At 38.5% G+C, this 12,836-nt stretch overlaps 1 protein-coding gene and 5 pseudogenes across 1 annotated transcript, besides 10 other annotated features; 1 reads left to right on the forward strand and 5 right to left on the reverse strand.

Annotated features, from left to right (window-relative positions):
- Window positions 1-1,197: 1,197 nt before the first annotated feature.
- Window positions 1,198-2,628, forward strand: Tb11.57.0019 (variant surface glycoprotein; the record flags this gene model as incomplete). Its single annotated transcript, XM_824670.1, has 1 exon — window positions 1,198-2,628. One exon carries the CDS (start codon window positions 1,198-1,200, stop codon window positions 2,626-2,628), a length of 1,431 nt encoding a protein of 476 aa, XP_829763.1.
- A 214-nt stretch (window positions 2,629-2,842) lies between these two features.
- Window positions 2,843-3,088: a repeat region.
- A 6-nt stretch (window positions 3,089-3,094) lies between these two features.
- Window positions 3,095-3,345: a repeat region.
- Window positions 3,323-3,350: a sequence feature (AT_rich).
- Window positions 3,344-3,838, reverse strand: Tb11.57.0018 (annotated as a pseudogene).
- A 925-nt stretch (window positions 3,839-4,763) lies between these two features.
- On the reverse strand, window positions 4,764-5,920 carry Tb11.57.0017 (annotated as a pseudogene).
- A 958-nt stretch (window positions 5,921-6,878) lies between these two features.
- Window positions 6,879-6,941: a sequence feature (AT_rich).
- An 87-nt stretch (window positions 6,942-7,028) lies between these two features.
- Tb11.57.0016 lies at window positions 7,029-7,460 on the reverse strand (annotated as a pseudogene).
- A 445-nt stretch (window positions 7,461-7,905) lies between these two features.
- Window positions 7,906-7,940: a sequence feature (AT_rich).
- Window positions 7,941-8,085: 145 nt separating this feature from the next.
- Window positions 8,086-8,109: a sequence feature (AT_rich).
- A 150-nt stretch (window positions 8,110-8,259) lies between these two features.
- Window positions 8,260-8,439: a sequence feature (A-rich).
- A 188-nt stretch (window positions 8,440-8,627) lies between these two features.
- Window positions 8,628-8,648: a sequence feature (AT_rich).
- A 13-nt stretch (window positions 8,649-8,661) lies between these two features.
- Window positions 8,662-8,689: a sequence feature (AT_rich).
- A 235-nt stretch (window positions 8,690-8,924) lies between these two features.
- Tb11.57.0015 lies at window positions 8,925-10,423 on the reverse strand (annotated as a pseudogene).
- A 282-nt stretch (window positions 10,424-10,705) lies between these two features.
- Tb11.57.0014 lies at window positions 10,706-11,534 on the reverse strand (annotated as a pseudogene).
- A 939-nt stretch (window positions 11,535-12,473) lies between these two features.
- Window positions 12,474-12,601: a microsatellite.
- Window positions 12,602-12,836: the final 235 nt, after the last annotated feature.

The raw sequence follows: 12,836 nt of genomic DNA on the forward strand, positions 1-12,836 counted from the left end.
TATTATTGAAGATAGTGAACAAGGGGTGTCAATTAGTAGAGTGATATGGTATGAAAAATCATTACTATTTAAAATATGTGTTATTTCGTTTATTTTTTATATTAGTTATGTTTATAATAGTTATAGTAAGTATGATGGGAGAGTGTTGTGAGTGTGTACCATTATTGTGAACATACTTCTGTGCCACATGTCATAGAAAGAGAACCGCAGTCTTATAGTACAGTCGTAGAGGCTGAGAATTGTTTCATCACCTGATAGACAACATAAGATAGAATTAGCTCAAACGGAGATGCGACGTTCTCACCTTATCATCCCCCTACATGGATACAGCAGCTAATATTTGCATGTATAATAAACTTTACTGTCATTCCGGTGAGTGATAACAGCTCTCTAAAGTCAGCAGAGGTGGGGGATATTATTCTTTTGCTCTTTTAGATTTTTATATCGCCACCACAGGAGTGCTTCAGCAAGATAGCAGATATAGAATATGCAAAACAAAATCAAGAAGCTGTTGGAAAATACACACAATAAAAAAGTGAATACCAACGAACCCAAACTCCAACACTCTAAAATATAGTTTCATAGTGAATATAAAGCTAAAAATTTTATGAAGCGGACCAACGTCGAGATTAGCTGCAGCAATAGTGCATGAAATTTAAATGAGAAGCCTAACGGAAATGCAGCTAAGGGAAAAAGGGCTTCGATTTAACCACCAGCGGCTCAAGGAAGCAATAACGTAAATTGAAAAATTGGTATTGGGGGTACTGACCACTTGGGAGGATATTTCAATAGGTATATGATCGGAAGGTGTAGGAAATAGAGGTTATTTGACATAAAGAGAATAGAAAGAATCTAGGATATATAACGAAATTGCAAAAGAGTTTTTTTGTGGTACTTTTGGTAATAATAAAGAATATCAACAGAGCCTTCATTAGCAGCAAGCCAACTTCACGGACCAAGCGACCAGGGAGGTGCTCAAGATGGCAAACACGGCAGGGACGCCGGTTGTAGCGCCACTTTCTCCCTTGCAAACACGGTAAACACTCTAAATACAGGAGACGAACAATAGCAAAGCTAGAATGACTGCAGAGACACCCATAACACAAATTTCAAGCTTTGTTCTGGCTACTATTCCAAAGGCTAAGACTAGATATATCACAAACAGAAACTTTCAGGGAAGTGCAACAACAAAACAAAATGGAGCTAACAAAAATTGTGGAAGCGCTAGCTGTACTGCTAATAATTGAAAGCAGCCGCGCTTCGGTCCACAGAACGGATTCAACAGCAGCCAACGCCTGCCAAGCGGCAGACGACTTTGCGGCCATAACTCGAGCAATCAACAGGCAGGTCGCGGAGCTTCAAAACAAAATTGACGAGGGACATAGGACGCTACTAAAACTCACTGTAGCAGCAGTCGCTCAATCCAGCAGGAAAGAACCAGCAGCAGCACTACTGCTAGCAGAAAGCGGCTCGAGGCTGCAAGCCGCGACCATGCAACTAAGTAACATCAAAGACCGAGCAGCAACGATCGCAAACAATATAGCCAAGCTCGGAGGACTGCAAGAAGCGGTGGCCGAATTGCTCAACGCCAAAATTCCAGCAAAGGCACCTGCTGCAGTAGCTGCTGGCGCCGCATTCGGGGTGGACGGCTTTGCAATCCAGTTAGCAGGTGTCGGCGGCAAACAATCAATTTGCAACGAGCATGAGAAACAGGCCCCCAGGAACAAGGAGGCTAAAGTCAAAGTGAAGAATGCCTACCCAATAACTTTTTACCATGCTACTAAAGCCGACAAAACTTCAGGAACGAACGGCAACGGGCCAAGGGCGTGCGTCCGGGCCGACACGCTCACTACTGCCTGCGCGACCTCAAGCAGCGACCAAACGAACTTCCTAATAACAGGTGGGCCGGTTACGAAGGCAGTACAGACACAATACACCGCTACCCAAGAAGCCGCAACAAAGTACACTGCGCAAGCGAAGCAAACAACAGAGCAGTTTCCACCGCAGAACACAGTCGAAGCGCTTCTCAACGGTCTAATCGAACTAGAAGCAGACCTAAACAAACTGAACTTTCAAACGTCATCGCTTCTGCCGACGGAAACAATAAATGGTGAAGAAACGAAGCAGGCACTTTTACAAATTTTAAAACCGGGTATGGCGCGGGAAAAAGTGTCAGACCACGAAAAGCAGATAGAAGAGCTTAAAAAGAAGCTATTAAAGTCAGACAAAACGGATGCAGGCACCAAATTATGGCAAGAGATCGGCAAAACAACTTCGCCTGCAGTAGTAGCACAAAGCACCAAAGCCGAAGAAATAAGTGGCATAGAAGATCTTGGAAAATTAGCTGCGACACTGGGTCATTATCTTGTACAGGAGACTACGAAACCATCTTCAAAAGAACAATGCAATTTCAACAAAGAGGAAACAGGCTGCGATGGTAAAGAACAGGATAAATGCAACGGAAAATGCGAATGGAAAGAAATAAATGGAAAAGGTGAGTGCAAATCCAAAACTGGAGAAGAGGGTGTGAAAGCAGAGAATGAAGGAAAAACAACCACAAACACCACAGGGAGAAATTCATTTGCCATTAAGAAGACCCCTCTTTTGCTTGCATTTTTGCTTTCCTAAAAGAAATTCCCCCCTCAATTTTTAAATTTTCCTTGCTAAAATTTTGCTATTTGATATATTTCAACACGTGAGTTCCACCATTTTTTAACTGTATGTCTGTGCATATATAATTTTTTTGACAACTAAAAAATATTTCTTTTTCCTTTTTGTTGTTAAATTTTTAGGGTTAAAGTTTTTAAAAATTTTTGGTGTTGCTACTAAAAGTTTTCTTCCCCTGGCGATGCCGGCCACCTCAACGTGGTTCCAGGGTCCAGTACCCCGTATCATCGGGGGAAGCCAAGATTCAGAAGCGTTCCTTTCATGGGGAACACTGCTTTGCTCCGGCTACGGCATCATACAGCACAGGGATCAGCAGTGTCTTGCTGGGACACCGTTTTTCATTTGTCGGTCCCTGGGCACGCGCCAGCGTACCATCAGCAGTATCATCCGCACTAAGATGCTGCTGTCCGGTGATGTGGAACTCCAAAAAAGGATTGCTAATTGACATCTTTTAGAGAGTCCGGGGTGGGGGGCTTCTCGCCCCATCTGCTGTATTTCGTTCAACTGCGGAGCTACAACAAAGCGTTATAGAGGGTGTGTTAGGATGCATAAAAAAGGGGAGACTCTACCACAGTCGCCAGACCAATAGCATCTCAGGGCTCTACGGTGATGGCTGATGGCCGAGCCGGTGGGGGGAAACTCCCACGAAGGCACGAAAAAAATTTTCAAAAAAAAAAATATTTGTGACGTAGTCGTCAGAAATGTTTTGTGCTTCTTTTGCTATGTCATTTATCTGCATTTGGATTCTTCGGCCGTAAGGTGTGTTCTGTATGCCCTTTACCGGTGTCTCTTTGATTTCTTTGTTCGCTTCCGCCTCGAGTTCCTTCCGCTTGGCACGCCATTTGTCGTACTTGTCATGGCAGCTGATTGGTTTTGGCTGCTTGGTGCAGTCTGCTTTCTTTCCTGTGTCGACAGGGCTCTACATCGGAAATTGGTTTTGCCATTCGTCTGTACTGGCGCTCATGTTTATCAGCTCTATTGCTTGTACTTCGTCATCCAACAGAGAAGAACCAGGTAGGTTTATAGGTTTTTTTTGCACAACTCTACTAAACTGCACAAGATGTGGAATTCGCGGATGTTTTTGCCGTCGCCTGCTGTTGCCTCGCTTGGTCTTACGTTCGTTGCGGCGTAAACAAGTATAAGGCTGACTAAACGCTTTTTTTGTTGACATGTTATCCTTTAGCCGCCGCTTTGTCTTATGCTGCTGGTAATTGGATTGTACGGTGCTTTGTTTCTGATGTGGGTTTTATGGTCCGTGTGCTTCACCTTACGCTGGTTTTACCCTTAGATTTAGTGCCGATATTTTGCTAAAAAGAAAGATAGTCGAAGCCGCTCTATCTTTTGGATGTTTCTGTTTAAAAAGGTAAGAAACTTGCATGCTGTTTCACCACCGGATTTCTAATGGTGATTAAACTACTGATTCTTGTATTGTAATTCATTTTTATCAATTTTATATAAATTTCCAATCTATTAAACCAATATTTGAGTTTTTTATTGCTTCTGTAACCAATTTAAAAAACTCTCTGTGCATGGAAATTTGCACTTTCTGCCTCTTAACGTGTTCTTTCTGTTTAAACCTCTGCTTCAGCTGCGGTTCCTGCAGTAAAATACAACGTTTGTGTTTGGGTGTCGTCGAGATGTGATCTTCATTTCCTTCAATATCTTGTTCCTTTTACGCCTTTTGTGGCCAAGCTTTGTTAATATTTGGCCTTTGCGTTTTTTAATTGTCCGGTGTGCTTGATTAGCTTCAAGGTCGGCCTGCTGTTAAAATAACAGTGCTGCGAAAGACTGGTTCATTACATTACTTAAGTTTAGTTTATGTTTATGGTGCTTGTATTTACTGCTGCTTCCTGTTTATTTTGTTGCTAGAAACTCCACCACCATGCTTGTATATCCCTGAAAAAGGTTCGCTGGTCGATGTATATACTTTGACCCCAAGAAATTGCCGACATCGCTTCTTCGCCTGCTTCCTTTGCCAGTTTGTTGTCTGCGGGTTGGTCCACCGCTGCCTAGTATTGTCAGAAAAACAAGGCAGCCATGTACTACAAGCAAGTGACTGCATAGATTATGCTCATTTCTGGAATTTTCATAGCTTATTGGCTTTGAACAAAATTTCTTGCTTTGTTTTTTCTTTTACGAATATTTTCATATTCAATATCCCATTTCCCCATCTGTCGCTGTATTTTTAATTGCACTTAAATCTATTGTACTAAATTGCTTTTTTCCAACTCTTCAAACCAAATAATATTTTTCACAATTAACTTCGCCTTCTCCTCCCACGCAATAGACTATCCGGGAAAGTGAATGAATGAAGCCTCTTCGACTTCTCCACTATGTGGAATACAGAAGAATCTCTCATCATGATTCAATCCAATCATGCCTCTCCTCAACACAAATCTATCATCAACAGCTTCCTCTTGTGTAACACTCCAAATTAGAAAATGTTAATAAATACTCTGCTCTGATCTCTATTACTCACTTTCCTTTTAGTAACTCTCCAAATTAACATTCAAACCCTTTAAATGCCCAAACTCTAGCTATCAAACCACCACAACTAAGATATAGTTTTGAAACTAGGAGGTGATTTTAGTAAATGAGGTAATTTATTATCTTCTTTTTTTTCTGTAACCCACATTAAAAAAACAATAAAATTTCTGCACATGCTCCTTGTGATCTGAGTTCATAAGTAAATCCAACTGAGGCGCATAACATTCTGATGTTGTCATGAATATAATAGGGGAAATATGCTTCTCTTTTACAACATCTTCTTCACTAAACTTATCTTTATTAGCTGCACTATTTTGTATAAAATATTCCACAGCATTTTTATACTTATTTCCATCACTAACAATAACATCAGATCCATCCAAATGAATTACAATATCCTCATCACTTGCATTCTTTTTTCTAAAAATTCTATAACCCATCTAATCTTTTTAACATGGCTGTACAAACCTCCCATCGCAATTGTAATAATTTCAACATGGCTTAGTTTGGCACTCAATATGAGTCTATACCATCCTTGAGTTGCATGAGTTTGAACTACAACCACAAACACTCTGGAGTTCCTAAATTCTTTCTCCATTACATTTGCCGTTGTTTCTTCTTGAATAGGTACTGAGCTTAAAAATACTAAATATAACAGTAACGCTAATAGTAAAGTTCTCAAGTTACAAATTTCATATCCTAATATACCTTTTAATTTTTGAGATATTTATGAAAATGCTTAAAAAGACTTCAAAATATGTTACATGAAAACTAAGGTGTTTGTTAGTTAGGTTGTGTTTTTAAATATGTAGTACAATAATATAATTATGATGTGCGTGTTGAAGTGTGTGTGCACGGGGTCTCCGGCTTTTATTTGAGTACGTGTCTACGGCTTTTGTTTTGGAACTTAGCTGTAGCTGTCGTTAGCGCCGTATACTACACTTATTTCGCTGTTTCTCTAATTTACATTTTTCTATATTCATTTTTGTGAGGAGTGCTGAAGCGGGGTTCACTAAATAATTTAGATATACTAAGAATTTTACCACATTCATATTCTAAATACTCCGACCACACGTATTCATTTCAGTCCTTCCATTAATATAACCTTATCATCTACTGCTATCATTGTTTTTCCATTATTTCTACAGTATAATATATGCATATCTTTGTATAGAACGTACCATGAAGCACAATTCCCCCTGTATTTTTCTTATTTGCTGTTTTGGTCCATAACATGTTATTTCGTCTGTATTTTTATTTATTTCCTTTTTATGTTATGGAGCTGCTGCCGCAAATAACCTAGAAATCCAATTTCGGCTCTACGCTGCACCTATTCTCCCGCTTATTTTTCTCTTTATCATCTCCTTGTGTATCATGATATCTATCACCATATTTATGTTTGAAATTGTACACATTATATTTTTATCCCCTTTGCGTCTTTCTATGTCTGCTTTAATATTCTTCGTGTCTCCCATTTCACGTAACAACTCACTCACTCGGATTGCATCCTTTCCTTTATTTTAACTTCCATTTGGTCGTTCATTTGGTTGTAAACACCACTCGTATTATAATATTACTATGTGTACACTTACTCACATATTCTCCTACTGCTTTTACTAATATAATCTAACCCTAGTATCCATAAAATAAAGAAAATAAACGAAATGATAATAGCACTCACTATTTAAACCTTCTCATCCTACTACTTTATTCCCACAGGAAACTTTATAACTAAAATTTGTATTTTCAATTTTTTCATATTTTTTTTGAAAAGTATTAAAATATAACTCATTTTGTGAAAATTTAGCAAATTATCTTACAACAGCAATTATTATAAGCTTCATAAAATTGCAAAAAAACTTCTTAAATTTTTGAAATTCTACAGAACTCACAAAGACAGAAGCCATCAGAGAAATTTTCTCATTGACAAGAAAAACTTGAAGAGCGGCACTCAGGTTTGGGAAGCTTGCCTGTGCCGTCAACATAATCTATCCATCCACATACTGCTTACTCAGTCGGTTTGAAATCCTTGTTTTCCGCTTCACAGGATTGATGTTTTGATGTTTACTGCAAGTCACCACGGTATTTGTCTCTCCTGTTACCGCTTCAACTTTGCATTCATGTGTTTTTGTGTCATAGTCGCAGTTAGCTTCTGGTCATTCTTCTGTGGTTGTGTTTTTCAGTTTGCATTTATTTTGTTCATCTACTGTTAGCTTGCTCCTTTGTTTTTGCAGTGTATTTTCTGAATTGGTGACTGTGGGGCCCTCTATTAATATTTTTGGGGGCTGCCGCCGGATTTTTCGGGGCATTGCGTTGCTCCTGCATTGCCCTACCGACACTGCAGTTAACTGCTCGCCGCCTCCCCTTGCTTTGGCTGGGTTGCTGTGCGGCGTCACGACCGGTGCAGGCCGCTACGGCGACTGGCTTTAGCCTCCTAACTCCATATTCTGCCACTTACAAATATTAAGATTTTCTCGTTGGCGCCTGTTGAAAAGCAAATCGTTTCTCTCAGCTAAACTGCCGTGCGACAGCGTAAAAAGAAAAGCGCGCACAGCGCTATAGGCCATGCGCCACCGTTAAAAAAAATTTAAAAGCTGCGTGCAGAGAAAAATGAAGAGCTAAAATTCGCAAAAGTATAAAACATAACAACTCTCGTCAGCGCTGCAGGCTAAAAATATGCAAACGAAGATGCCAGCTTGCCAAATAAGGGCTAGATCCAGCAGCGAAAAAAAGAGCCGCTGTATCACTTACAATTTAAAAAATGAAGAATTATTAAAAAATTTTAAGAGGTAAATTAAAAAATATCACTAACCCTAACACGCTAACCCTAACCCGTAGCTAGAAAAAAAGAGGGTTGCAATAAAAAGGGGGGCTGCAAAAAAAATCAAAATAAAAAATGTGAAGAATTTAAAAAATGAAAAAGTCAAAATGAAAAAAATTAAAATTAAAAAATATGATTAAGAAAAATTCGTGGATTAAAAAATTTTTTAAATTCAAATTCAAAAAGTCGGAAAAATAAAAAGAAAAATCATGCAATAGAAAAAATGGTTAAAAAAAATTGGTGAAAAACGCGCTAAACTAATTTATCGGGAATTCCAAAAACGTAAAAATCAAAAAAATATATAAAAAACAAAAGACACAAATAATTAAATAGAACAAAAGGAATTGGGAAAAAACGTAAAAATCTAAAAAATACGATAATTTAGAGAAATTAAAGATTAAAAGAAAGCTAAAAAATATTAACCTTAAAAGAAAAAAATCAAAAATGCCAAAAAAAATAATAAATGCAATGCTGCATTCGGGGGTCAAAAAAATGAAAAAAATTTTAAAGCCAAGTAGTAAAAATGAGCCAAAAAAAGATCGCAAAAAAAAAACAAAAAAAACTGGAGGTGTGTGTGCGGGGGCGTGGGGCGGTGCGGAGGGGGGAAGGAGGGTTAGGATTTGCATAACAAAATGGCTGCTGCATAATTAGGAAAATAAAAAATTTTTTAAATCGAAAAGCTAAAGAAAAAAATTTAAAAAAATGTTTAAAAAACTCTAAAACTAGGGGTGAAAAACACGGAAAAAATTAAAAACCCTAACCCTAAAAATGTCAAAAAATTCAAGAAAAAAGAAAAAGTTTTCAGCTATCAGAAAACAAATTTTTTTTACAGAATCACAATTTTTTACAACCAACCAACAAACAAAGAAATCTCGGCTGTTTTTTACGTGTTAAAATATATCATAGTAGCAAAAATTTTAGCAAAGGGAAAAAATTGAGGGGAGAGGGATTAAAAAAGCAAGGCCACAAATGCAGCAGAAACCACACTGAGGGCAAATTGTTTGCTTGCTAGAATAGAGGAATCCTGACATTTGCCTTCAATCCATCCACAAACGGCTTTCTTTCCCTCTGGTGTCTTGCCCGGGACCTTTTTGCATTCGTCTTCTGTTTTCGCCTCGCCACATTTTGATTCATTTTTACCATCTGTCCCTGCTTGGTTTGCTGCTACTTTTTCTGCTGCCTCTTTGCCTTTCTCGCTCAATGTGCACCTTTTTTCTCATCTTTTGCTTAGGCCTTCTACGCGCATGGCGGTTTGCAATCTGTGTCTTTGTCTTTGGTATTGCACTCTGCTTCTTTGGAGTCGATTATTTCTTGTGGTTGGCGCTTGGAAGGTTTGATAGTTTCTGCTGCATGTGCTGCGGTTATAGTGGCTATGGCCAGAGTGTCTCGTAATTGCCACGCTTGAGCCTCTGCTGCTTGCAGTTTGGCCTGCATTTTGGCTAAGTCGGCTCTTATGGTATATGCTTTTTTCAGTTCCTTCGTTGCTTGGAGCATGTTTTCGACCCATTTTACTTTGTGGAATGTCCCAGTTCCCACTGCCTTCGTGTAATCAATACAAGTGGCTGAGGTGGTCCCGCCATTGCAGTCGACCGCATTGCCGTTGCCTAAGACGTACCGTCCGTTGTTGCTGTTGCCTGTGAAGGGTTTGTTGCCGAGGACTGATTCTACTTGGGTGACTACCGCTGTCAGCAGTTCTGCCGTCACTTTTTTTGCCTCGCCGGCGGGTTGGCATTTTGCTACTATTGCCTTATATGCTGTGAGGGCAGCGGCGGCGTTGGCCCCTGTGCCGTAGTTGGCGGTGTTCTCGCCTTCTACGCATATTCCGTTGCTTGTGCTTGCCGTGCCGCAGACGCACGCCAGTGCTTGAGCCAGGTTCTGGCTCGCTGCCTTCGCATTGCCGCCGCCGTTGCATGCGTTGGCCCGGTTGTCGAAAGCTGCCTGGTCTGCCTCGGTGGCCATTTCATGCTTAAAAACCGCCGCTTTTAAGAACTTTTCGGTACTTTGTTTTAAGCCTTGAAGTTCGTTTTGTTTGCAGGCTGCCTCCTCCGCTATCGCCTTTGTTGAGTTGTACAGCCTTTCTAAAGCAGTGTGCGTCGCCCGCTTAGCCGGGCATTCCGGTGGCCTGGTGTAAACTGCCAATTTTTCAGCGTTTTTTTCGTTTTTTATTGTGTTTTTTACTGTTGTAAACTCGTTCTCCGTCTTGAGGACTCCAAAGGTTCCATTATCGTAGTGTGCGTCCGGTATGGTTGTCGCGTACAGCGCCTTCACAGCCGCCGGTACTTCTGCCACCGCGTCTGCGGCATTGAAAGTTGCCGGGTCGATGGTGCCTGTCTCTGCCTGATATGCTGCACAAAGAGCTTCGTACTCCTGTGCATTTTCTCGCGTCGAATGTGCCACTGAAGTCAAAGCTGCTAGTGCGGTTAGTAGATTCGCTATTAGTGACCGCATTACCTATAAGTTAGTAAATTTATGGTTTTATTTCTGTTGTAATGCGTAAATGTTCGTCCAATTATAGTGGCTTGTGAGCAAGTTTGGATGTCACAGAATCTTGTCTGTTTGTGGCGTTCTTTAAGACTTTAAGGCTAAAACATTAATTTTAATTATAAATCACCGTGGCAGGTGATTTTTTGTGATCAAACATCTTTCAAGTACCTTCGGAATCATATTTTATAAGTCTTAAGCAAATACCCTTCTTCAAACGCGTAAATACAATTTTTGTCATACGCGAAATTAAAATTTTCCAACCTCTCGTGAAGTTTAAATCTTTCTTAACTCTATTGTACTAAATTTACTCCCTTTTAAACACGCGTAAAAACTAAGATTTTTTTACGATTACCTCACTTTCTCCTCTCATTCAATTGGCTGCCCAGGAAAATGAATAACTGGAGCCTCTCCAATCACCACACTATTTGTAATAGAAAAAAATCTCTCCTTATAATCCAATCAAACCATCCCTCTCTTCAAAACAAATCTCTTCCTCACCGCTTCTTCCTGAATCGCACTCCAAATTAATAAAGGTTTTTAAATACTTTTATCCGATCACAATTCCTCTCTCCCTTTTAATAATTACACAAATGCATATTCAAGCCGTTTAAGCGCTTGTACTCTTGCTATTAAAGGATCCACCTCTAAGATAAGGTTTTCCGCTAAGATGTGATTTTAGTAAATAAGGTAGCTTTTAATCCTCTTATTTTCTATAACTAACATTTAAAAACAAAAAGCATCTCTGCACACGTTCTTTGTTAACATTTTCTTTACTTTCTGCACTATTTTGTATAAAATATTCCAAAGAATTCAAAAACTTATCACGGTCGGATATTATAACATCAGACCCATACAAATGAATTACAATATTCTTATCACTTATATTCTTCCTTTCTAAAAAATACATAACCCATCTAGGTCTTTTGACATGACTATACAAACCTCTTATCGCAATTGTAATAATTTCAAAATGACTTTGTTTGGCACTCAATATGAATCTACATCATCCTTGCGTTGCATGACTTTGTATCACAACCACAATAATTCTGTGTTTTTATTGTCATCATCGGTTATGTTTGTCTTTGTTATATCCTCTTGAAGTGATATAGTACTTCGATACACTAAATGTAATATAACCAATAAATCTTTCAAGACACATAACTTTATGTCATAAAATACTTTAATGAATGAAAGGAACGTATAAAACATTTTTTGAATGTATATAAACTTATCCACTAAGTTTTTTAGTTGAAGAAACAGTGTTAACAAATGTAAATAGTGCCTTGATATAGTTTCTATGTCTCCTTAAGGGAATGTGCGTGGTGTCTGAAACTTATTTTTGAGCACACACTTACGGCGGTTGTCTTAGAAGTTCTCTTGTGTTACGGCTAGCGCCTGACACTATTATTCTTCCGTTTTCAATTGCATTCATCACATTTTTTAATCATGCACTGTTACGGGTATTACAGTAGGTAGGAGCATTATTAGTGGATACATACTTATAATTTTACTAGTTGATACTGATAACCATCCTAACCAGCGGATTTCATAAGACCCTAATCGGAGTAGCGGTAATAACTAACGGCACTGTTTTTGCTAGCATCGTCTCCACCCCCGCGTCTCTTCATTATATATTGAAATGTAGAGCACAATACTCTCCTGTATTACTTCTTTCTTTTACCTTCTGTCTCTGTTTTTATGAATAAAGTGGTGACTCCAATTTGTCCTGCACTCTGTCTCTCCTTTATTTTCCCCTCCATTGTCTCTCTGTGTATGGCGGTGCGTAAAAAATGCTTATGTTTAAAACTGAACATCTTTCACATTCTCACCCGTCCAATTATTTATGTTTTTGTGCGTCTTCTTTAATAATACACCCAGTATTACCATTCACTCTCTTAATCCCACAGTGCCCGTGCCATTGTTTTAAATTCTTTTCTTTTGTTCAAATCATATGGTTTTTACAAAACTCCGATCTTCTTATATTAATAGCATGCACACACTCATAACACAATTCTATCACTATAATAATAATCATTATGATTATTATTATCATTGTTGCTGCTCTTATTATATTATTCGTATATACACAATCACAGCACTCTCGTATCATAATCATTATCATCATTATTACTATAATTGTTAACGTAACTAACATGCATAAAATAATGGAAATAAACAAAATATAAAATGAACCAAATTAGAATATCACTCACTTTCTATATCCTATCACCCTACAAATTTCACTCATTTTCACCGTCATACATGTCTTACTAAAATTTTAGATTTTCACATTTTGCAACGTTTTTACAATAGTTTTAAAATATGTCATATTTTAATAAATTTAGAGAATTCTCTCAAAACAGGAATTATTATAAAT

This window comes from Trypanosoma brucei (assembly GCF_000002445.2).
Source record: "Trypanosoma brucei brucei TREU927 chromosome 11 chr11_scaffold01 genomic scaffold, whole genome shotgun sequence".
NCBI lineage: Eukaryota > Euglenozoa > Kinetoplastea > Trypanosomatida > Trypanosomatidae > Trypanosoma > Trypanosoma brucei.